Source organism: Osmerus eperlanus, chromosome 27 (assembly GCF_963692335.1).
Source record: "Osmerus eperlanus chromosome 27, fOsmEpe2.1, whole genome shotgun sequence".
NCBI classification, from domain to species: Eukaryota; Metazoa; Chordata; class Actinopteri; order Osmeriformes; family Osmeridae; genus Osmerus; species Osmerus eperlanus.
In genome coordinates, this window is record NC_085044.1 from 7,977,795 (window position 1) to 8,002,346 (window position 24,552).

Sequence of the window (24,552 nt, forward strand, 5' to 3'; positions counted from 1 at the left end):
CGGATATAATTAAACATAACTTTATTCTTTCACACTTGCACACAAATGCTGTATTTATAAATAAAACAGACAACTTAAAATCTTGCAGGACAACTATCGAACTACAGGTCCACTCTGCAGTTAATATTGATTATTGACAGGCCACGTGAAGGGGGTCCTTAGCCTTTTTATCGTAAATTTACATTTCAAAACAACATGACCTTGATTCAAACGATGATTATGAGTGTCTGTGCGTTGATGTTGAAAAGAGCGAGCCTGCTACAAATCTCGCAGGCTGCACGAGGAAGTGGAAAGGGGATAAGATGAATGATTATCGCCAAAGGCAACAGGATAAGAGAAGCCGTAGCCCATGGCACCAAGTTAAACGCAGCGATCAAGGAGAGGTTAAACAGGCCTTCTTGCAGACGTTAAACCCGCATGAACGAGATCAGAAAGGAGCATGTGCAGAACCTCTAGAAGCAAGCAAAATTACCGTGAAAGTCATTCTAGTCCCTAAAACAAAAGTCGCGTGGTTTTAGACAGTTACATTTCTTTATGATTGACAGCCCTCCCCTCCCGCTTCCCCATGAAACCATCCATGCACTGGGTATGAACATTGGTATTTATATATTCTAACTCCCTTCCCCAAACACACATAACTCTCTATCACAAACTCACACGCACACACACACGGAATGAAAAATTATAAAGAGCCACACGACTATAAATAACGCGCGATTATCTGAAAAAGCATCCACTAGGGGATAAGACGGTTGTTTTTTTAAAGAATCTGTTTATGTTGCTAGTATTTCTGTTCATAAGTCCTACCGAGCAAACCAAACGGTCGGTGACCCCAGGAGACTTGTAGGCTGTAAGAGCCTTCTTGAGCAGAGCTTGGTTTTGAGGAGTGTAGGCCTGTGGGTCTATGCCTAAATCATACGTAAATTATCGGATTGCGCAAATTTGTCTTTTCATCGTTATTCATCATCTTGATACCCCGCAGTCAACATATCGAATCAAATCTCCAGGATGGTTGTCTTAAGAATAATCATTTAAATATTGACCTACGTTTGCGTGAATAATTGTATGCGCACGCGGCTCTTTGGATTGTTGCTTTCCGGACAAGAGGTAGGGTATATTTACGAATATGCTGACAAACATTTGGTACCATATTCTCATTAATGCGGAACTTAAGTGTTTTTTCCCATGTGTCAAAGAAATCGCAGATGAAAAAGACTTAATATCAGCCAAGTAAGTAATACTGCAATAGTTGAGTTGGAGCGCGGTATACTTCTGTCTGCAGCGCGTGCTGTGCTGTCAGTATGGTGCGCGGCTCCCCCTCGTGGACAGTGTTTCACATGTGTAAGTGGAACGGCTGGGTGACCAAATGTGAGGAAAGGTATCCACCGTGTGTTCGTCCCTAGAAACGACACGCTGGTCTGTCTGCTACCTGTCAAATATTCAAGCCTTCCTAAATCATGTTTGTGTATGTGCGCATTGTACGTCTGTGTTAGGACTACCGATCCCTTCACGTTAATTATTTGACCTTTTATTTAGTCAGGACTGTGTTCTGAGATAAATGACACTTGTGAGAAAAGCTAAATAGACAGACTCAAAACATTCAAATTGGATGGTTCTTTTTATTACAGACATTCAGCTTGTTACCAAGGCGACACCAGTCAAACCTCCTATCAGACAGTGATGGATGCTGGTGGTCTGCCTTCACAGACTAGCAACCTTCTCCCATAATACAAAAAGAGGAAATAAAACAGACCATAACAAAACTATTAACACAGAATTAAATTGCAAGGCTTGTCCAATCAAGTCCTCCAAATTCAGATAACGTTTAAAAGCAAGTGAAACAGTTTTATTATTCAAACTCCCATTGCAGCCTCGTCTTAAGAAACCTTCAAACTGTGAAAATCCAGACAAATTGCTACGAATACAATTTTAAACAAGAAGCATTTGGTAGGTTTCGATCCTACATGGTTAACATGTATTCATTCTCAAAACCGCAGCCAAAGTTAAAATAATACTGTTGAAACGAAAGGCCAGTGATTCGCTCCCGCCTGCGTCCGCGTCCGGGCCCCTCCCCCTCCTACCTCTTGAGGGCACTGGAGAGTTCACACGAGCCCGGCAACGCTTCATACCAGGGGAGAAGAAGCAGCTGCAATACTGCATGGTAAGATTTGATTATCAAAACTTTTTTCCCCTCCATGTATGAACGTCGGGTATATATACACACATTTATATAAGAGGGGGGTTGGGGTCTCATACACACCAGAAGTATTTGGTACCTGACACAGACTTTGGAGCATCGCCATAGGTGACGTTAGTGCAAATGCAGGTGGCAGGACACATCCATAGAAAGACAGACGTTCGATGAAAACAGGGTTGGTATGGCTACCAGGCGGCGGTGACTTCGTGCAAGTCCTAAGCGTGCGTAAAGCTTCTACATTGAATGCTAGGTCTGCTCTCCGCGCGCGGGGGGGGGGGGGTCCATGTCCGTCCACGCAGCCAATGAAAAGCAGGCGCCAACCCGGGGGCCCGCCCCGCCTTCTCTTTTCCAGAAGCGTCCAGGGGAGGGAGAGAGGAGCAGGGCAGAAGTCAGGGGTAGGGTTAGGGTGGCAAAGAGGTGAGCTGGCTACTGTGACATGTTTCACTGTCGTGGGTTCGAGAACCCTCACCAGACAGACATCCCTGGTGATCGGGAATACTGACAGTGTTCTAGAACCCTCACTTTGCGACACACTGTTGTGGGTCCAGAGTACCATGATACATTTTCTTATTACAATCTACTTTGTGTGTCCATGGAAACAAACTCCTTCCTCGGGAAAATGACAACCCCCATCCAATGTGTTTGTGTGTATTTGTGTCTCAGCATGTCTACATAACCAAACTGCTCAGAACTTTGTTGTCCAGAAACAGGTTCTGAAGGTCCACTATGGCATCTGAAGGTCTTGTTATAGCCAGACAGGTCCATGACACCAAAATCAAACCTAACCATAAACTGTCAACTTAACCACGATGAAATGTTAACCAAGTTATGATGAAATGTATTTAACTGAACCATGAAAGGTATGTATCCAAGAGGGAGGAGGGGGGAGGGGCATGGAGTGTTTCTGGGAGGGGCAAGGGGTATGGGTTCAGGGGGGCGGAGACTGTGGCTCAGCCGGAACGTCAGGGGGAGGGGTTGCTCCGGGAGTGTGGTTGACATCTGCCACGCCCTGTCCCAGCGACGGACCAATGATTTGGCCGTCTGACGTGGCGTTATCCAATGAGGGTTCGGGATGCGTGACTGTAGACTCAGGGTGGGAGGAGTCACTACCGGAGGGATCCTCCTTCCCACTGGGAGGTTCCTCCCCCCCCTGCTCAGGGCTTGGGGGGGGCAGGGGCACCTGGGGGGCATCAGCCAGGGTATCAGGGGCTGGTCCAGGGGCAGTAGCAGAGTTGTCCATGCTGCCTCCTTCTCCTCCCCCTCCCTCTACCGGAAGCTTCTCAGCCCCGCCTGCCGATGGCACCGCCTCCCCCACCTCTGCCGGGTTGTGATTGGCGGGGGCGGGGGCAGGGGGAACGGGCTGTGATTGGCTCTTGAGCTGGCTGTGGCAGAGGGGGCAGGTCTCCTGGACGTAGAGCCACTTCTTCAGACAGGCGGCGTGGAAGAAATGGCTGCAGGGTGTGATGACCGCACACTTCATATCCTGGGACACACACACACACACACACAGTTAGACACCCCACCTAAAGACACAGCCACCCCCCGAAGAGGTAGCATTGGCAGATCCAACGGGAGGCCAAAAAAACTTGCCACCGCAAACTCCCCATGGCAAAATATGTATTTTTTTACATTATAGTAGATTTCATTCAATAATATTTATATTATTATTATTGGCATTATTTAAACCACAATGTTAAAATAATGCATGGTGGCTTCGGGTTACACCATCCCCCCACGCCTTCATGCCACCCTACAATTACACCCTCTCCTCCCCCCCCTAACTATCTCCTGCCCCCCCCCCAGCCCTCCACCCCCCCCCCCCCCCCAGCCCTCCACCCCCCCCAGCCCTCCACCCCCTCTGGTGCTGCCCTACCTGGTAGCAGATGGCGCAGATGTCGTTGTAGTTGAGCAGCTGCGCGTGGGAGGCGGTGGGCAGGGACTTGATCTTGTTGACGGCGTCCCGCCGCAGCAGGAAGCTCTGCCAGCCCAGCTGCGCGCGCAGCCACACGTTGTAGTAGGAGTGGATGAAGATGATGGTGGAGCCCATCACCGTCCACTCCCCGAACACCGTCTCCGACACACCGTACGCCACCACGCACAGCGCCACCAGGAACTCCAGCAGCCGGTACGTGCCGTTCACGTAGTAGATCACGTCGTCCATGTTCTCCACGGGCTCCTTGCGGAACTCCTCCACCATGAAGAGGATGTAGATGAGCAGAGTGCCCAGGACCTGCGGGGGGCAGTACTGCAATTTACTTCTGAAGTCCTACTTATTAATATAGTATAACTACGGCATGACATTACTGTGTTTGGTCATAGAGTGTAGGCGTGTGTGTGTGAGTGACTGAGTGAGGGAGTAAGCGTGTGTTAGAGAGTAAATGAGTGCGGGTAAGTGAGCAAGCGTGTGTGCAAGGCCCTGCGCAAACTTTTTTCTGAAGGAGTACATGCGCTCCTAAATGAAAATATGGGGGGAGGGGGAATAGATTACGGTAGGTTGTTAGATTTTTTTTTTTTGCAGACTGCGCTTGTAAAATACTCACATTGTAGAGCCCTGGTGCGTGAGAGGTGTTGAATGAGTGAGCGTGCGTGCGTAGGTGTGTGTGTGTGTGTACCTGCAGCGAAGTGAGGATGCTGGAGGAGATGATGATGAGCAGCCAGAAGTCCATGTGGAAGAACTGGCAGATCATGTAGGCCATGTAGGCAGGGAAGATGAGCAGGAACAGACACAGGCTCACGGCACGGAAGTGCTTCCACAGGCTCCTGGACACACACACGCGCGCACACACACACACACACACACACACACAAGCAGAGAGAGGAAGATGAGTGATTGTAAGAGAGTGAGAGAGAAAGAGAGTGTGTGCGCGTGTCGTACTTGTCCCGTGAGGCCCCCAGAGCCAGGACGATGGGGTCAGCGATCTCCAGCATGGACTGCAGGATGGAGGCCACCACGATGAAGAGGATGATGCTGAGGAGGAAGGCTCTGTGGATGACCTGCAGCTCTATCAGCCCCGTCTGCACGGCCAGGATAAGCAGGGTGATGCCCTCAGTCATCCCCCTGGAGGGGGGGGGGGGGGGGGGGAGAGAGAAGAGGGGGAGGAGAGAATTAGCGACACACGCACACACGCGTCATGTAGACAACAACTTCACCAAGGAACACACACACACTGGTACCTGTGCATGGTGTTGTCATTGATGAAGGCCCGGTAGCCCTGCAGGTAGAACTTGCAGAGGGTGAGGACGCCCAGGGCGATGAAGGACACGGTGAACACCAGGCCCAGCAGGGAGTAGGGAGTACTGCAGCACTCTGCAATACTGCTCACACACACACACACACACGCACAATTAGAAGGAGCATTCTGTCTGGCTGTTCTACCTCCCTCGAACCTTCTCACGCACTCACCTCACACACACACACAGAGACGTACCTGGTGAGGAAGAGGAAGAGCAGCCTCTCTCTGGAGGTGGGCTGGTCCCTTGTACTGAAGTAGCTGTAGATCTGCAGGGTAAACAGGACCAGCCAGAAGCACATGAACAGCAGCGGCAGCACCAGCTGGTTCCACAGAGACATGCCCAGGGCCAGGAGACCGTACACCTCCACCACCTGGAGACACCAGAGGAGGGACCACACACTCATTACACCTGGAGAGACCAGACACGCATTACACCTGGAGACCAAACACGCATTACACCTGGAGAGACCAAACACGCATTACACCTGGAGAGACCCAACACGCATTACACCTGGAGAGACCCAACACGCATTACACCTGGAGAGACCCAACACGCATTACACCTGGAGAGACCAAACACGCATTACACCTGGAGAGACCAAACACTCATTACACCTGGAGAGACGACACCCTCAGTACACCTTAATGGAATCTTATGCTGTTGCGAAAACTCGCAAATCAGAAATGTTCAGCTCAGCAAGCCCCACCCAAAATTTCCTGTGTTTTGGACAGTACCATCCCAGAGAAGAATGTTCCTGCTTTGTGCTCCCCAGAACTCAATGTAGGCCGCGGTTTCTGAGGTGGAAATGCAATGAGTTCTGGTGGTAACATGGCTATAGATTCTCAGTGGATTTTCATTCTCCTGGTGTACTGTGTCGGCTTCAAGCTATTTTTAAGCAATTTCATTGTTCTATAGGCCTTTGTATATTGATATCCTAAAACAGACTGATAAAAGCATTAAAGCCTTGATCAGTAAGCCTCCTTACTTACAGGTATGAAATATGTTTTTCTTTTTGTTCTATATTTAGGCCGAATCCCAATTCTCTGTCTTACCCCTACGCCTTACCCCTAGCCCTTATGTCTATGGGTAAGTTCTATATAGCCCTATGAAATGAGACACCACTTGGTTACGGTTACGTATATCAATGTCTCCAAAGCAAGTAGTGTTATGCACTGATATAAAACGAAATTTGTTTGAAATTCGCTGCTAATGGAGTTTAATTAAAACAGTAGACATGCATGGAGTCCATTCAAGGCAAATAAGAGAAATGCGGGACTGTTGTGCAAATCAGCAATGTAACGTTAGCGTAGCAAACTAGCGATTTTTTAAAACGTTTCCATTAAGAACATGGTTGCAAATACATATGTACAGGACTGTGTAAAGCACAAAACAAGACTGCCATAATTTTTCTAACAATTATTTCAGCCGAAAATATTACATTTATGGGACTCTCTGGATGATATGTACACCATTGTAGCAGGTAGCGCAGTATTCACATACCCCTTGGTTTCAAGTAAGCTCCAGAGCTCACTTGGTTTTAAGGGGTGTATACCCCTTCGTCTTAGCCCTAGCCCTCGATCAAAAAGAGTATTGGGACACCACTTACTCTCACGGGAACGCGCAAAACTAAGGGCTAGGGGTAAGGGGTAGGGGGAAGACAGAGTATTGGGATTCGGCCCAAGTCCCAAGACCGTTCAACACTGCTGGGGCTTAAACCACAGCTGGGGTTTATCACTGCTGGGGTTTAACACAGCTGGGGTTTAACACAGCTGGGGTTAACACAGCTGGGGTTTAACACAGCTGGGTTGCAGCTGCTGGGGTTCCAGCTGAGAATACATCTATGCAACACAATTTGATGGAATACACAATCGTAATTAAAGTCATATCTACTTGTCCATTAACGATGAGGCAGCAATATCGATAAGCCTATAAATGTATGCATTCACAGTCTGCAATTATTTTGCCAGCTTTCCTTCCTGCCCTTGGTAGCAACTGTGTTGCTTTTAGTCTGGATGATATTTTTTCATTCTTCGTATTTGTTTAATGTTACAGTTTGCTCATCTTGTGTAAAATATGTGGCTCTGGTAGACTTGGTCATATGATGGAAACACTGCTCCTTTTACGTAAATACGCTCATAGCTTAACAAGTTAATAACAAGTGTCGTGACACCTCATATGTGATTGTGGTTGTTAGAAGCCAGCACGGTAAGATATCCTGGGTATGTTAAACTTGCCTACTGTGTAAAAAACTTCCAGGACACAACATATCAGAAATGTTAAATGACAACAAATCAGAGACAACAAAAATCTCTTTCTCATGTTTTTCTTTCTCAGAACAAACTCAAAACCATGAAAAACAGCCTGTTCTTAGTTCAGATTTTGGATTTGTAAACGAACAAAGAAATAACAGGTCGTTGTTGGTTCAGATTTTGGATTTGAAGTCGGATATGAAATGATAGAATGATACAAAGACTCTACAGTATTATTACTTCAGTATAACTATTACTACAGTAGAACTACAGTATTATATTATTTCTACAGTATTGCTACATGCTCTGTACTGCCCTGTGGCATGTTGTAGGCATTACTACAGTCATGCTCTGTACCTGTACTAGCTGGCGGTAGGCCGTCTTGGCCAGGTTGTAGGGCACCAGCAGGTTGGAGGCCAGGAAGTAGAAGACCTCCAGGCCTGTGAAGATCATGGAGAAGCGGTTGATGAAGACGATGGTCTCGAGAGGGACGAGGCACAGCCTGGCCACCAGGGGGAGCAGGTGGGCTGAGAACAGCCAGATGCGCTTGGTCTGCATGACGCAGGAGCAGAGGGTGCACACCACCAGCTGACCTGAGGGGGGGAGGATGGTTAGCTAGAGGGCCATCCAGCCTGGTGCATATGGCGCCGTCACCTGTTTTGTGAGATGTTTGTGCTAGTGGGTGTTTGTGCACCCATACCAGACTGCCGGGTTGGTGGTGACAATACGGTGTGTGTTCAGAGTTTTATAAGTAACTGTGTACTTGCGTGTGTCGAAGTGTGAGTGTCTTCCGGTGAGACCGTTCAGGCGTGTGTGTTCAAGCAGCTGTGTCCATGTGAGAGTATTCAGGTGTGTGTGTGTGTGTGAGCTTGTCCACGCGTGTGTGTGTCTAGGTGCGTGTGTTGATGTATGCGTGTTCAGCCGTGTGTGTTGATGCGCGAGTGTGTCCAGGCGTGTGTGTCTAGGTGTGTGTGCGTGTGCGTCCAGGCGTGTGTGATCAAATTAGTTTCCGAATTCGCTCTGTGCTACGATGAACATCCTCATTACTAGTAGCGCAGAGCCATTGTCCGAAAATTAACATACCTTGGGTCAATATGTCATTTAAACGTGCAATTGAATGGGCCTCCTTCTCTCTTTCAATCATTCCACACCGACACAAAAAAATGCAATCTGGTCGCAAAAGCGTTAGTACATGAGGCCCTAAGTCTTACAGTTTGATGATATCTAGGCGTGCGCACACGCAGGTGACGTGTGCTTCTCCATCCAGCGCAGCGCAGCAACACCTGCTGATCTTTTGGCACGGATTACATCGCTTTTTAGAAATTGGTTTTGTGCCATTAGTTTTCAGTCGTTCACAGGCTTAACCCTTGTGTTATCTTCGGGTCATTCTGACCCATCAGTCATTGTGACCCACCTTCGTATTGCGACAGATTTACCGCATACAAAGACAAAGTGAAGCATATTCTTTTAACCGTTGGGCTGTCTCAGACCCCCCACATTGCAAAGGTTAAAAGAAAATTATTTTAATTTGTTTTTGTATTGGGTAAAATTGGGTAAACACAACGATGATTCGTTATGAACCTTTGGGTCATGTGACCCGAAGGCAGCACGAGGGTTAAACAAACAATCCATGGCTGGACTCGCATCCACCGTGCTAAAATCGTAGTAGGCAATAATCACCGGCTAACAACACAAACATGAATAACACATTGACCCAAGGCAAGTTAATAATCGGACAACGAGTAGGGAAAATGGATCTGCGCTTCTAGTGAGGATGTTCATCGTAGTGGCACAGAACTAATTTGGAAACAAGCGATCCCTTGATGAAACCTATTCCAACCCAAACCGAAAGAGGTCACGCGTCTAGGCGGGCAGGTGTGCGCAGCGGTTTGTGCGCTGCGCTATGTGTCAGTATGCGAAGCACACATGACCCCTGCCTGTGCGCACGCCTAGATATCTATCAAACAGTCAGGCGTAGTGTTACCGTAGGCGTAGGTCTGGTGTATTTGAGGCGTATGTCAGGTGTAGTGTACACAACACGTACACGTTGTTCACACGTCAATAAAATATGTGTGCACATCGCCAGTGTGACGCCTGCGTGACGTGTGTGTGTGAACGCCCGTGTCCATTGTAAGTCAATGTAAAGTTCTCGCGTGCGTTCAGAGGTTTGATATCATTGTGCAGGCGCTACTGATCCCTTTGCATATTAACCGGTGACACGTATTACACCTCATGTGTGTGGGTCCAGGCGCACGAGTGTGTGCCCAGGCGTGTGTGTTGTTGTGTGCGTGTCCGTCCAGGCGCGTGTTGTTGTTGTGTGCGTGTGTCCAGGTGTGCGTGTGTTACTGTGTGTGTGTCCAGGCATGTGTTTGGGTCCAGGCGTGTGTGTGTGTGTCCAGGCGCGTGTGTGTGTGTCAAGGGCGAGTGTGTGCGTCCAGGTGTGTGTGTGTTCTTACCGATCAAGGCGGTGGTGAAGCGGTTCATGGACAGGGGCTCCAGGTAGAGAGGGCCCTCATAGCCCGAGTCCAGCTCACTACGGACATAGTCCCTAGAACACAACACACTAGCTGTCACTGTGTGTGTGTGTGTGTGTATGATGGGCGTGTATGCTTTATTGTGATGTGCATGTGTGGTAGGTGATGTGTGCGTGTGTTAGCTGACATGAGCATGTGTTAGGTGCCTTGAGAGTGTGTGTTTAGGTGATGCGTGTGTGCGCGTGTTTAGGTGACGTGTGTTAGGTGTGTGCGTGTGTGTTGTGCGTGTGTTAGGTGTGTTAGGTGTTGGTGTGTGTGTGTGATGCGTGTCTGACCTGGAGACCTGGTGTCCAGCAAACAGCAGCAGGGCAGTGAGGACGTACAGGTAGAGGCGGACCAGGTGCTGCCTGGGCAGGGTGAGGAGCACCAGGCTCAGGATATAACCTGGAGAGAGACCAGCAGGGACACCAGTCGGACAGGGAAACCACACAGCATGGGCGAGACCAGGTGCAATCGGTAGCTCTAGACTCGGGATAGAACCTGGAGACCGGCGGTGACTCGAGACACGAGCAGACAGTCACAGACCTTTCACCGCAGACCTCACCATCCCTTCATCCACCCGCCCATTCAACAATGATCACCCCTGTTTGTCTGCAGCGCAAATGGTGTGTGTGTGTGTGTGTGAGAGGATGTCACTGACAGTGCCAGGGTGGCGAGAAGCAGAGATTAGAGATTTGCAAGTGGGGCAGCTTTATCCTCCCCTACTGTGCGTGTGTGTGTGTGTAGCTGCTTATGTCATCTAAAGCGCTATATTCTGCCGGCCAGCCCTGTCAATAGGCTTATGTGCCTCTGGACTCGTCTGGTCTCTCAGTCACTGGCTAGTCTCCGACCACACAACGCAGAAGCACAGACACGCACTCCCTCTATTTCTCTCTCTGTCACAGAAATCCCTCTATCTCAATTTCCTGTCGTTAACTAAAAAGCACCCCCCCCCCCCTCTCTGTCTCTCCCTCTCTCTCCAAATGTGTCTTGGTCCAGTAGTTTCGTTTGCTTGTCGGCAAAACAGTTAAACTGCCGGCTGCCACTCTCCGGCCAATCTCCCCAGATTAGCTGTGTCCGCCCACAGATCCACACCAGGGTTCATGTGAAACAAGAACACCAATAGGACACACTAAAACGCTCTACTAAAACACAGTATTCCGACACACATTTGCCATAGAAAGAGGGCAGATTGTGTGACAGAGTGAAAAAGTATCAAAAGCAGATGAGCTAAAGATGGGTTAATTTCTGAGACTCACAAATCTAGAGATAGACAAAGACAAAATAGAATCCAGCTTTCATTTCTCACCCCCTCCCCTCTTTGTCTGTCTCCCCCTTCAAAGGTTCAGTCAACTGTGCGGTATTGCTCTGGTCAGAGTGACCATCAGCACGTACTCAACTCATTGTTTCATCACCATCTTCAGCCAAGTCCACTAAGCCCAGACACACACAAAGGTCAGAGTACATATTCATACAGACGACAAAACACACACACACAGTGTGCATCAGAGGTTGCGTTACACTTCCTTGTTGTCCACCATTTCGACGGACACGGTCATCAAAGTTTTGCCATAATATATGTATTACCTGTCATTTTTAGTGAATTATTTTACAGAACAAGTTTCAAGATGATGCATTTATAAGAGCGCGCACCGACCGCGCGGTCACTTTCTCACGTGAACGCCTCTACAATCAGGCCATTGTGCCTAAATAGACAAACGTGAACAATGTTATTTACTAAATTAGACAATTACCATTGAAATGTGACAAAACCATATAGAAGAAATGACCAGAACTCTATTGACCTGCTGTAGCCTGGCCTGAACCTTCCTTATGGCCTGCATGGGCTTAAACTGGCTGCTAAAGAGTTTCGGTGACATTTTGCGGGGTGCTATCTATGATATAGCCCACCAGTGCGATGGCTAGCCAAAAGCTAACTTGACAATGAGGTTATGCATATGAGATCAAAGACGAGACAATAGCTAATGAATATGCACACTCAACACCAACTGGACAGAGGTGTGAAGAAGTACTTAAAGTTAGGGATGATCGCCGTCCCATTAATCTGTCAAAATGGTCTTAACATTTTTCGGCCATTGTTTCTTCGGAAATGGCGGAAATCACATGGTAAACGTCACCGTTCATGTCCTTTATGGTTTGCAGCAGACTGCAAATGCAATACCTAATACTGGGGCATACGAAAGGATACGGCACCACAGGTTTTCCAAAATGGGTTTTGGAGTTTGGGATGTATATTTACGTTTTGTGCTTGTAGCGTGACCAACATCTCAAGAGCCCCATGAAGAGTGTTGAATCCACGCTTTCTACTTCTTATAAATTATGTTCAAGTCAAGATTCATATTTTTGAGCTCTACGTCATATGCTGAGTTCGCTGAATGCCTACACTCAGTCCACACACATTGTTTGCATTTAGGCCTACATGCATTGTGATTGTATTCATGTTGTTGTTGTCATAGGTAGGCGACAGCCTTAGATATTGTAGGTGATTGTGACAGTCAACAAATGAGTTGTTCAGTAACAGTGAGAGTACTGTGACATTTCACTGGTATTGGTATCGACTACTGAAATGTTGGTACTGTGACAACAGTACTGTTGAACACTATCTAGACCTGCTGTAGAACATTAACTAGACCTGCTGTAGAACACTAACTAGACCTGCTGTAGAACACTAACTAGACCTGCTGTAGAACACTATCTAGACCTGCTGTAGAACACTAACTAGACCTGCTGTAGAACACTAACTAGACCTGCTGTAGAACACTAACTAGACCTGCTGTTGAACACTAACTAGACCTGCTGTAGAACACTAACTAGACCTGCTGTAGAACACTAACTAGACCTGCTGTAGAACACTAACTAGACCTGCTGTAGAACACTAACTAGACCTGCTGCTAGCCTGGTCAGAGACTGTCCTGTCAGCAGGTACACAGATATGCTGCGGTAGACCAGAAGCTTAGAATTAATTTACACTGCCTGTCCTGTCCTATTGGAGAGAAGACACTTCTTATCAGGGGGAAGATAAGATAAATAACAGCACGCTACTGTTAGACAGCCAGTTAATCAGCCAGCTAGCCAGTCAATGAGCCAGCCAACCAATGAGCCAGCCAGCGAGCCAGTCCAGAATAAGAGAGCAGGGTGTGGAGAGTGGATTCCACACATTCCTGGCTCCCTATGAGAGAAGACATCATAACAAAGCCAGTGTGCCCTGTCCACTACCAGCACACAGCAGCCAATAGGACTGCAACACTACAGCTCGAGTATTAATACTGCAGTGTTTCCTCTAGGATTTCTTTCAGCAGCGGCAGGGGGTTCTTTTCCTTCAAGATTTCAGGGCATAAATAGACTCCTCGTTATCTTAATCGTAATGTACTACTAGTGCTATCTTCCTCATTGAAGCAATCAGGCATATTTCTCTTCTGGGAGGAACAATTGTAGCTAACAAACTCATCTGAAAATACAAGCAATAATATTTTAACACATACCTAGCTTAAGTAAACATCAGAATTTATTTTCTGTACTGAAGTTGCGTTACTGGTATATTCACTGAGTTCGCTAGTCTAGCTAGCTTGAGTAAAGTTTAGTTCTAGCTCTAGATAAAATTAATAGACTAGCTGAAACCCTATGTCACGATAATTAAATAATAATAATGAGTTGGCCATCAACATAACAAACACTACATTGCGAATATTAATTTAAACTAAATTATTGCTATCTTAACGTTAGCTCTAGTTAAATGTACATTTTCTGGAGGATCTATCCCTGTCCACTGACAGGCTGAGCGGAGATGAGAAAGTGCTCCGCTGCTGTACTTTCACAGTTTTTTTTTTTCAGTTGTCATAACATTGTGAGTGATTGACATCTTGTTACTGTTCAGTTGCTCATCCTCCAATCGGAGAGAGAGCAGCAGAAGACCGTTCGTGTGAGTTTCGAGGAGCGGACAGTTCTGCAGATTAATAATATTGTGACTGTGATATTTCATAAAATTCTTAAGCAGCGCTGCCAATGTAAAGGAAACACTGTACTGCTTTACACTACAGCTGTAGTATTAACACCGCTTTACACTACAGCTGTAGTATTAACACCGCTTTACACTACAGCTGTAGTATTAACACTGCTTCACACTACAACTGCAGCATTAATACTGCTTTACACTACAGCTGCAGTATTATCTGTGTAAATGGACTGCATTTATATAGCGCTTTTCTACCTTAGCGGCACTCAAAGCGCTTTACAATGTTTGCCTCTCATTCACCCATTCATATTCACACATACCGACGGCAGCGAGCTACCATGCAAGGCGCCGGCCTGCCCAACGGAAGCAACTTGGGGTTGAGAGTCTTGCTCAAGGATACTTCGGCACATGACCTAGGAGGAGTCGGGGATCGAACCGCCAACCTCGCGATTAACAGACAACCCTCTCTACCCCCTGAGCCACAGCCGGCCCACAAAAACGTGTGTGAAAGTGTATGTCAGATGGAGTATATAAAGTGTGTGAGCATGTCTCTACATTTTCAAAGCTACTGACCGACATAGTGCAGGTAGAGGGCCAGGTACTTGTACTGGAACAGGGGGTTGTTGTTGAGGCTGGACCTCTGGATCTTCTGGAAGAAGGAGGACACGTCCCAGCGGTACAGCACCTCCAGGAGCATGATGCTGGGCACACGCAGACCCACGTTAAGCACCGCCTCCATACGCTCCTTTAACGCCATGACACCCCAGCCAAGTCGGCCTGCTACACGCTGGGCTAACTGGGGGGCAGAGAGGGCAAGAACAGTATGTGGTGGGGGGGGGGGGGACAACAGATAGGGGAGAGAGGGAGAGGAATAAAGAATGATGTTGGGAGAGGGGGAAAGTGTGAGAGAAGACAGCGGGTGTGGGGGACATGGAGAAAGAGGAAGGGAGGGGGGGGAGAAGTGGGGGAAGATAGAAAAGCAAAAGACAAAGGGGTGTAGAAGAAAAAGTAGAAAGCAAAGTGTTGGCTTGACTAATTAAAGAGATACAACGTTTATTTCCTTAAACTAGCATGTCATTCAGCAGCTATAAACACATGCTCAAAATATCCCTTGCAAAGAATTACACAGACGATATGAACCATGAAATGTGATGGTCGTTGAAGCCTCATCAGTTATTCAACACGATTGATGAGAATGGTGTTTTGTTTACGTGCGTTTGTTGCTTTGATACCCCTTTATTGGTCTTCAGAGATTATATAACTTGTGGTTCCACACCGGACGCCATGGCTAGAATTCCTTGTCTAACGCTAGCTGCGCTACATCACCGTTTAGAATCCTGAAGTTACATACAGTAACTTAGACGGTGATCTCTAACATTAGCAACTGGCTAGAAGATTCCGTCTCAGTAACGATTGTGTAACTATGCATACAATTAATCTCGCTGGGAAATTGCTGGTTGACTTGCAAGGTCTGCATAACTGGTGTTTTGGCATCCAGTCTGACTGTAATGAACTCTAGTAACCCCGGCCCTCTCGTCTGCTTTGTGGAAAAAGAAAAGTTAGCTTCGCCTGAAACTAACAAACGCTAGTGTCAAAGCTAGATGTAGGCTCGCTGGCAAAGCCAAACGTGATGTTGAACACCACCAAGAATATGTTGCATATCCTGTCTTGGAGGAATCACTTGTTTGACACAAACAAACGATAAAAAAAAAGATGGGGTTTATCATTAGCATAGCGGATGAGAAAATCCTGCACTAAAGAGGTGTCACACGTTTTGTAAGCCAGGGCCTCCATCTTTTGCACGGGTGGGAGGAGTTCACAAAAATGTACATACATTCCAGAAAATATGTTTCAGTGAAGCCCTCACGTATCTCACATGTTTATACAGACTTAATACCGAGTCAATTAGAAGGATTTTTAACTCCTTTAACCGACGTTGGCGAACAAGTTCTGGCGTACCTCGGAATAAAAAACGAATTAACACAGGCCCACATCACCTACCTAGCTCTTAGCTTGGCATGCTACTACTAGCAGATGCGAGTTGGGTACTTAGTTAAAAAGCTGTATTTGTACCTAATCATCTTCTAACCATCGACATTTACTTTAACAGCGGCTAAATGTGCCTGCTTACTTTATGTATAACTAGCTAGATAACTGGTGGCTAGACTCCCGAAATTCCTAAACTATTCAATAACGGTTTAGCTAGCTAGCCAGCCAGTGCTATCGCACGTTACAAACCATTAAAAATAACTTACATGGAGGGGATGATGTCAACAATGAATAACTCAGTTTCAAGATACTTTTCCGGTCGGATATCAACCATTTTAACTCGGCGGCTCCCGAGTTAACGGTTCTGATGATGGAATTCCCACCGAGGATGCGAACGTCGGCTCTCACTCATCTCACCTAGCTGGAGCCATTCTGATGTGATCTGAAACCGTGCAGCAGCAGAATGAACAGTTCTTTGAATGAGTCATCCATGAGAACCGAAATGTCAATAATAAACCACAGGGATGATGAAAGTCTCTTAGTTTATTTTAGTCTGGCACTCCTGGAACTCTGCTTCAAGTTAGTTGTTGAAATATGCACAGTCTCATTAAGGCGAAACTGTGTTAATAGTTTCCATGAGTAGATTCGTGGACATTGCCAAAAAACTATTTCGTTTCAAAGGGTTCGATTCACCTAAAGGCTACGAATCGAGTGGAACATCAGTATTTGCAAGTTTGCAAATAGTAATAATAATAATAATAATAAATTTCAGTAGATACAAGGCGGAAACTCGTCGCTCGAAGAGATAGTTCTAGGCCAAGTTAAACTTAATTAAAGCTAGCATAAGAACATAGCGACATTGATTTTGATGTTTTGTTTTATAAACCAGAGTTTCCTCCGTAATTGTGTATTAGAAGCTAGCCTATCTGTTACTGTTACCACAGTACGGGGTATGAAGGAATTAATGTTATTGTCATGAATTTAATACATTATTCTAGCCATATATCTGAAATGCATGTTATGCTGTGTGGAGTCCCCTGCTGTTACGTTGCGGTAACGAACACAAGAGCGACAGGAAGTTGCGACGGCAGCGCGCGCTTGCTTGGTAACAAGCCGGTAGAGCTGCAGAATAACGTGAACCTCCGCAGAGTGTAACAGAGCCACGCATTATATAGAAAGAAGAGTAGCGAGAGAAGGCTTTTAATTAAGAACCCATCTCAGTGGTTATGTACCTACTCCGTCTATCTAAGAATTAACAGCATTCATAAACAAGTGTCATTTTTAGGTACGAATCTTTGCTGTTTTCCTTGTGTGCTCTAACAAAGCTAGTTGTCTGTAGTAGTGTAGCTAGCTAACTGTTCAGTTTGCCAGACACACACTAGCGGCTAGCAGCTAGCTAGATATGAAACTGAGGTTGTCAGGCAGGCCCTTGAGCTTGCTGCATAGCTAACGTTAGCCAGAATTGCATTACCGAATGAATGAGGGACATAACTATCTTGAATAATATCTAATGGTTGACTCGGCGTGACATGGCATGAAACGTAGTAATAGACATTGCATTGTTTTGTGTAGAGTTAGTTATAATTTTGCTCGTTCATGTTGTTCCACCCTAAATCAACTCAAGAGTTGAACTTGCAGCCATCGTTAGCTAGCTAGCTGCGAATGAATGGTCTGTCTAGCTAGCCAGTTTGCGTGCATAAATATATTTGCTGTGTAAACCAACTAAAAAATCGAACCAAACATGATAACCCCGCTTGGAGTTAAATACGTACACAGATTTTCTTCTAACGTTTGCAGTCAAACTTAATCATCCGTATTGCCTGCCTGTGTCTCATCTCGTCTGTAACGCTAGCTATATAGCACGGTTTTGTCCCGGTCCCCTCATCCTAAAGCGGTCCTGTGCTGCAGGTGCGTGCCCGGTGTATGAGCGACTGTAGGAGTGTGTCCCCAGTATGTCAGTGTCCGTGATCATTAAGTGGGGCGGCCAGGAGTACTCTATCAGCACCCTATCCGAAGAAGACACGGTCCTGGATCTCAAACAGTCCATCAAGTCCTTGACGGGAGTGCTGCCCGAGAGACAGAAACTTCTTGGGCTGAAGGTCAAAGGTGAGAGGTCATTATAGATCTGTCTCACATAGATGATGGCTGTATGTCTCGTATGTGTGCTCCAGGATCAATAGGTCTGTCAGCGACTTCTACCTGTCTACCTGGATGACAAGCTATACTACAATACTACTGTCTGTGTACAAATACAATACGGTCAATGACAATATTGTCTGTTCAGCCTGATAACTTGGTCTGGTCCACATCTGTGTGTCTCCCTCCAGGGAAACCAGCTGAGGATGACATCAAGCTGGGTTCTCTAAAGTTGAAGCCCAACACCAAGATCATGATGATGGAAGCAGAGAGGAGAGTCTGGTGAGTCCTGCCCTTTCTCCCTCTCCCTCCCTCCTCCCTCCCTCTCTCTCTCTCTCTTCCCTCCCCCCCCCCCCCCCCCCCCCTCACAGAGAGACAGGCAAACGGAACACATACACCAGGATTTTGATGATTAATAGCAGAAGACGGGAGTCTGGAGGGTCCTATTTTTCTCCTGCACATACACACACGCACGCACTCGCAGGACTGAGGTGAAAGGTTAGCTGGCGGTAGCTTCACTCCCACTCCTCTTTGTTCCTGTGAAGGAAGAGGTGTTAGCCCCGCCCCCGGAGAACGACGAGGTGGTCAACGACTTTGACATAGAGGAGGAGGTCATCGAGGTGGAGAACAGGTGAGGCCCTCCGCCCCTCCTGGTCTTCTACATCCAGGTCCGTAAGGATCATAATGTCTGTCTATCAGGGCCACCTTTGCTATGGTATCTGGTGTGATTCATTAACGGATGTTATTATAGTGTATTTACTCAGCGGAGGCTTTGAAATGTGTGTTCCTTCTGTCTCCAGGGAAGAGAACCTGGCCAAGATCGCCCGAAGGGTCAAAGACTACAAGGTGGAAGAGATGAACACTCCGAGAGAGGGCAAGAGACTGCTGGTTACTGGATGTGGACTACACACTGTTCGGTCAGTGTGTGTGTGTGTGAGTGAAGGAGAGCTAGCATGCTCTGACTGGGTATATGTGTGTTTGAGATAGCTAATGTGTATCTGAGTGCAGTGTGTCTATATCTGTGTGTGTGTGTGTGTATATCTGTGGGTGTATATCTGAGTGTGTGTGTGTCCAGATCACAAGTCGTGTGCAGAGACGGGTCAGGAGCTGATGAGACCGTACCTCCATGAGTTCCTCACCTCTGCTTATGAAGACTACGACATCGTAATCTGGTGTACGTAGCCAATCAGAACACACGCTACACACACACCACACACACTACACACACTTCACAAAAACACACTCACAGACACTACGCTAACACACTTTACACACACACCACACATTCTACACATACCCTCACCACACTCTTCACTAGAGCTGGGCGATATAAAAAAGAAAAAAAAAATGTTCAGTTTGTTCAGTCTGTTCACAAACGGTGTGTGTGAACAGAGAGGAGCCAAACTTCGATCTTAAAACACAAGCAACACAAGGACCAGCAAATCGTCCGTTACTGTTTACAACGTTAGCTTGGCTACTTGTTTGGCGTTGCCTTTTCAGCTTGAGATATACAATGTGTTGCGTGAGAAATGGTTGAAATGCGTGTGTCACACGGCGAAACCGTGAGAGTTGGCAGCTCTGCTAATATTCGATATATCGCCCAGCCCTAAGCCACATTTTCTATAAACTGCACCCCACCAGAATGGGAGCTGACTGACTGTTGATTGGCCGGTTGACTGACTGTTGATTGGCCAGTTGACTGACTAGCTTACTGACGGATTCCAGAACCCCTCACCTAATATGTTGTCTGTTTCCTTGCAGCTGCCACCAGTATGAAGTGGATAGACGCTAAGATGAAGGTTGGTGATCTACGTGTGAGGCTGTTCTACCAGGGACTCCTCACCCTCCCTGTGAAGATAGTTATATTTCATAATTGTTCTGGACTTTTTCTAGAGTTCCATATAATTTCCAGAATTCTGCACTGATGGTTTGATCCATGATGTGGCCACAAGGTGGCAGTGTTTCAGACAATATACCTTCCTCAGCTTGTAACCCTACTGAGCTCTCTCTCTCTCTCTCTCTCTCTCTCTCATCTCTCTCTCTCTCTCTCTCTCTCTCTCTCTCTCTCTCTCTCTCTCTCTCTCTCTCTCTCTCTCTCTCTCTCTCTCTCTCTCTCTCTCTCTCTCTCTCTCTCTCTCTCTCTCTCTCTCTCTCTCTCTCTCTCTCTCTCTCTCTCTCTCTCTCTCTCTCTCTCTCTCTCTCTCTCTCTCTCTCTCTCTCTCTCTCTCTCTCTCTCTCTCTCTCTCTGCTGTCCTACAGGAGCTAGGAGTGACAGACAACCCTAACTACAAGATCACCTTCATGTTGGACAGTGCAGCTATGATCACCGTACACACTCCCAAGAGAGGGGTAGTGGAGGTGTGTGTGTCACATACAAGTGTGTGTAATATGTATGCATGTATTGAATTTGTATCAACATTTTATGTAATCTGCTGGTTATGGGCAATCTCACTGTCAAAGCCAAAATATCTCTTTTCAAAATAGTGATAGTCAGCAGTAAATCCCTAGGTGTCCAGTAAAGAGACGTCCCTGAGCTGTATAACAGACAGGTTACAGGTTCAGAAGGTTCAGTCAGCCCCTACCCTCTTCACTCTTTGAGTGTCAGATAATACCTGGCTCCCCGGTTCATGCCAGGAGGGTAGATAGCAGTGATGGTGTTGACTTGTGATCTCAGGGGGGTAGATAGTAGTGATGGTGTTGATCTATGATGGTGATGGTTGTGATGGATGTTTCACGATGTTGCAATCCTCGGCTAACTGTCGATTTGATGTAGGCTTTTATAGGTTTGTGTCTGTCTATTTTGTATACATGTCAAAACCCTCCGTGGACAAATAAAGTTGTGCGTGTGTGTGTGTTGCAGGTGAAGCCGCTAGGTGTGATATGGGGGAAGTACAGAGAGTTCTACAACAAGAAGAACACCATCATGTTTGATGACATTGGCAGAAATTTCCTCATGAACCCACAGAATGGGCTGAAGGTAGGCAAGACGACCTTTAACCCCTCACCTAGCCCGACAGTGAAGTGTAGCTACACAGCAAAACCTTTTTTTTGGAGTTAACTCCATATGGTCAGTACTCGCATGACTAAACTCAATCCTGGTTATAAATCCAACGAATCTTTGTAACGGTGCTATTTTTAATTATTTGGTGTTACATCCCGGCCATGTATGACCTGGGACTTGTAGTCCTCTGAGCCATGTTTTGTTGCTGTGTCCAGATTCGGCCGTTTATGAAGGCCCACCTGAACAGAGACAGTGACAGAGAGTTGTTCAAGCTGTCCCAGTACCTGAGGGAGATAGCCAAGCTGGACTCCTTCACCGGCCTCAACCACAAACACTGGGAGAGGTGAGGCACACACACACACGCGCACACACATAGGTATTACTCACACATGCACACACACACGTGCCTGCCACCTAACCCTAACCTGCCTGAGTGTGTGAGAACTTACCCCCTTTCCAAATGTGTGTGTTCTTAGGTACCTGTCTAAGAAGCAGAGCCAGTGAAAGCAGGAGAACTGGATGGGAGCAGCAGACATCCTCTGTGGACATGGAACAGGACACCTCCACCCTCTCAGCAGCCCTCCTCCGCTCCTTCACCCCCCCTCCTCCTCCCCCCCCAGGGGATGGGGCCAGCCTGCGTGATGTCATCAGACTGACTCCTCCCTCTGTTTTGGACACCTGCCGCCCATGGCAACCAAGCATATCTCAGTATATATCCCTCCCCCCCGATGTTACAGTGTTTATACACGTCGTTATGCACTTGACCCCCTACCGAACACACACACACACATGATCTGCACTCAGGCTATTGGGAAACCGACCAAACCAAACTGGACCTGTTGGTGTGATGTGAGGGGGGGGCGATTAGTTAAGTACTTTCGGTTTGGGACACAGAGAGAGAGGGGCACTGACCCATTCTGTAGGAAGGGGGAGAGGAAACAGTTGGAGGAGGAGGAGGAGAGGGGGACGGGACAGCAAGCATGTTTCAATATGATGTGTCGTTACTGTAGATGGAGCGTTCTCAGAAAGACCATTCAGAACACTTCTCCAGGTGGATATCACCCCCCCTCCCCTCTCCTCCACCTCTCTGCAGTGCCTGACCATCTCAGTGCAATAACCCCCAGCGGACCGGTCAGTAACAGAACACTCAGCAGGGGTTCTAGAGCAGCTCTGAAGGGTCAGTTTATGTTTGGGAGAGACTGGTGTCGTACGACAACAACGCTCAAGACGCTCTAGCACTTAACTCGTTTGCGGCGCTCCTCGTCTCCATAGTAACCACAACCTTTTTTTTTGTCCACGATGTCAGCGACTGTGGTGTCCCAAGCTTTGATTCATCAAACCAAGTCTGATTTACCTGATTTAAAAAGGGTTCTTGACTGATCGACTGTATTCCTGCATAGTTTGTTGCGAAAACATCTCCTCCAAGTGACCCTTGGATCTGACAGTGGTTGGATAGGTGGAAACCGGAGCTTCTCCAGGAATGGAACGAGTCATGGGACGAGTTGGGCAGCTGTGCTCAGACAGTTCTGTTTTCCGTGTTAGATAGGAATCATTTAGAAACTAGGGAGTATTTAGTTCTGTTTTCCGTGTTAGATAGGAATCATTTAGAAACTAGGGAGTATTTATTGTAATACGACTTTTGTGTTCTCTTGTAAAGTCTTGTTTTGTTGTCTGGTGACAGAGACCTTGTAGAAGAGAAGTCCGCAGCTTTCAATTGATAGTGAAAATTAAGGTACTATAGTTTACATACACCGCGCTGTTCACTGTGGCAAATACCCCTGGGTAACACACACCTGGAAAACTGACTAATTTGTTATTGACCATCATGTCGTTTTTTGTTGTTGTTGATGCAGAGCTTTTCAGGAGTTTGTTGCAGCACAGACACTGGAGCTAGTTAATATCCAGGGGAGGATGGAGACTGTGTGTTAGGTCTGGTCTGGACAGACTTCACTGACCAGCTTATGTTTGAGGAAGACTGTTTGTTTGATTGATCGTGTTGGGGAAACAAGCTGATACCGGATGGCTGTTGTACACATATCCTGACTGTAAATAAAATAAAACAATGATGCTTGCTTTCTTTTTTTCCTTTTTTCTTTCACAAACCACCTGAGGCATTTATCAAGCGTGCGTAGAAATTGTTTGGAATATTCCCACGAACAGTTCAAGGTGCAATTTATCAAACATTCGGAGCGGCGTACGCACACTTCTAGGAGATTTTCCTTGATAAATCTAATCTGTTCTATAGTCTATAAACTCGTGCACAAACACAAGTATTTGCATACGAAACGCCCCATATTATCTAAATTAGTTGAATGACCACCAATAAAAAGGTAGCTATCAAGTTAAAATAGGTAATGTAGAAAGAAAGGAAAGAAAAATATTTTTTCCCAAAAGGAAATGGAGGTTTTGGTGTCGTAGGTTGAGTGTAACCACAACATTTTATTCGAAACACTTAGCGGTGCTTTGACGTTTTGACCACCCCAAAAAATAAAATTGTTTGAGAAAAGGTAGCGATTGCTGTTAACCCAGATACTTCTTAGAGGCGCTCATTGGCAGAAATACAAAAAAGTGGTTTGATTTAAAATCAAGTGCGAAAAAGGCCGTAGCTGTACACAGGCGTGTATGGGAAATTGATGTACTGACTGGATTTACTGATGATTGCGTTTGAAACAGCAGGCATCGTTTGACTGATGGAGGGTTGTGAGATGCCAGACCGATCAGCAACCTCGCGCCCACGGGCACTTTTCTGGATCTGAATGTGCACTGGAATGGCATTCGTTCTCCTTGATTGTCTTTGAAAAGTTGGTCCCAGATACTCCGAGTATCTAGGACCAACTTTTCCATTTTAGTGGAATTATACGAGTGGAATTATACGAGTATCATACTCGTATAATTCCACTAAAATGGGTGTACGGAAACGATATCTGCTAATGAGCCACTCACTTCTTTGTGCAAAAAAAGTCATACCTGTCTCTAAAAATGCACTCTTGACCCAATGCAGCGTGTGCTAAATATAGTGGTCCACGAGCATATTATTGTTAGATCATACATTAAACTACATTACATCAATATTAACAACTCCCTTTATGGTGTTCAATTATATCATTACAATATGAATTCAATATTTCATGGAAATCCTTGCGAAATGCTTTCATTATTGATTTCAATACATAGAGTTCCCGTGTTCACGATGCAATTGCCTTCACCACTTGGAATTGTTCAGCTACGACCATTCTTAGGTTTACGCACACTTCCAAGAA

At 46.5% G+C, this 24,552-nt stretch overlaps 2 protein-coding genes across 2 annotated transcripts; one reads left to right on the forward strand and one right to left on the reverse strand.

Moving 5' to 3' along the window:
- Window positions 1–1,599: 1,599 nt before the first annotated feature.
- Window positions 1,600–16,661, reverse strand: LOC134013586 (RING finger protein 145-like). The gene is made up of 11 exons (XM_062453103.1): window positions 16,422–16,661; window positions 14,740–14,962; window positions 10,490–10,598; window positions 10,137–10,228; window positions 8,038–8,273; window positions 5,626–5,801; window positions 5,372–5,512; window positions 5,073–5,255; window positions 4,810–4,957; window positions 4,071–4,427; window positions 1,600–3,680 (listed from the first exon to the last, which is right to left on the reverse strand). Exons 2-11 carry the CDS (start codon window positions 14,921–14,923, stop codon window positions 3,126–3,128), a joined length of 2,181 nt encoding a protein of 726 aa, XP_062309087.1. The 5' UTR covers window positions 14,924–14,962; window positions 16,422–16,661; the 3' UTR covers window positions 1,600–3,125.
- Window positions 16,662–17,198: 537 nt separating this feature from the next.
- Window positions 17,199–23,360, forward strand: ublcp1 (ubiquitin-like domain containing CTD phosphatase 1). Its single transcript, XM_062453115.1, is given in 14 exon segments — window positions 17,199–17,440; window positions 18,064–18,261; window positions 18,483–18,548; window positions 18,551–18,573; window positions 18,837–18,922; window positions 19,092–19,182; window positions 19,184–19,208; window positions 19,367–19,465; window positions 20,053–20,090; window positions 20,551–20,649; window positions 21,152–21,268; window positions 21,508–21,635; window positions 21,769–22,859; window positions 22,912–23,360. Coding segments are annotated over 12 exon segments (954 nt in total). The 5' UTR covers window positions 17,199–17,440; window positions 18,064–18,107; the 3' UTR covers window positions 21,797–22,859; window positions 22,912–23,360.
- The last annotated feature ends 1,192 nt before the right edge of the window (window positions 23,361–24,552 follow it).

Excerpts from the sequence above, each read along its gene's own strand:
- LOC134013586 (XM_062453103.1), bottom strand. The coding sequence starts at position 14,923 with ATGGCGTTAAAGGAGCGTATGGAGGCGGTGCTTAACGTGGGTCTGCGT. Across the intron at positions 10,599-14,739 it reads CCTCTACCTGCACTATGTCG|GTTATATCCTGAGCCTGGTG; the intron begins GTCAGTAGCTTT and ends GTCTCTCTCCAG. Across the intron at positions 4,958-5,072 it reads CTGGGGGCCTCACGGGACAA|GAGCCTGTGGAAGCACTTCC; the intron begins GTACGACACGCG and ends GTGTGTGTCCAG.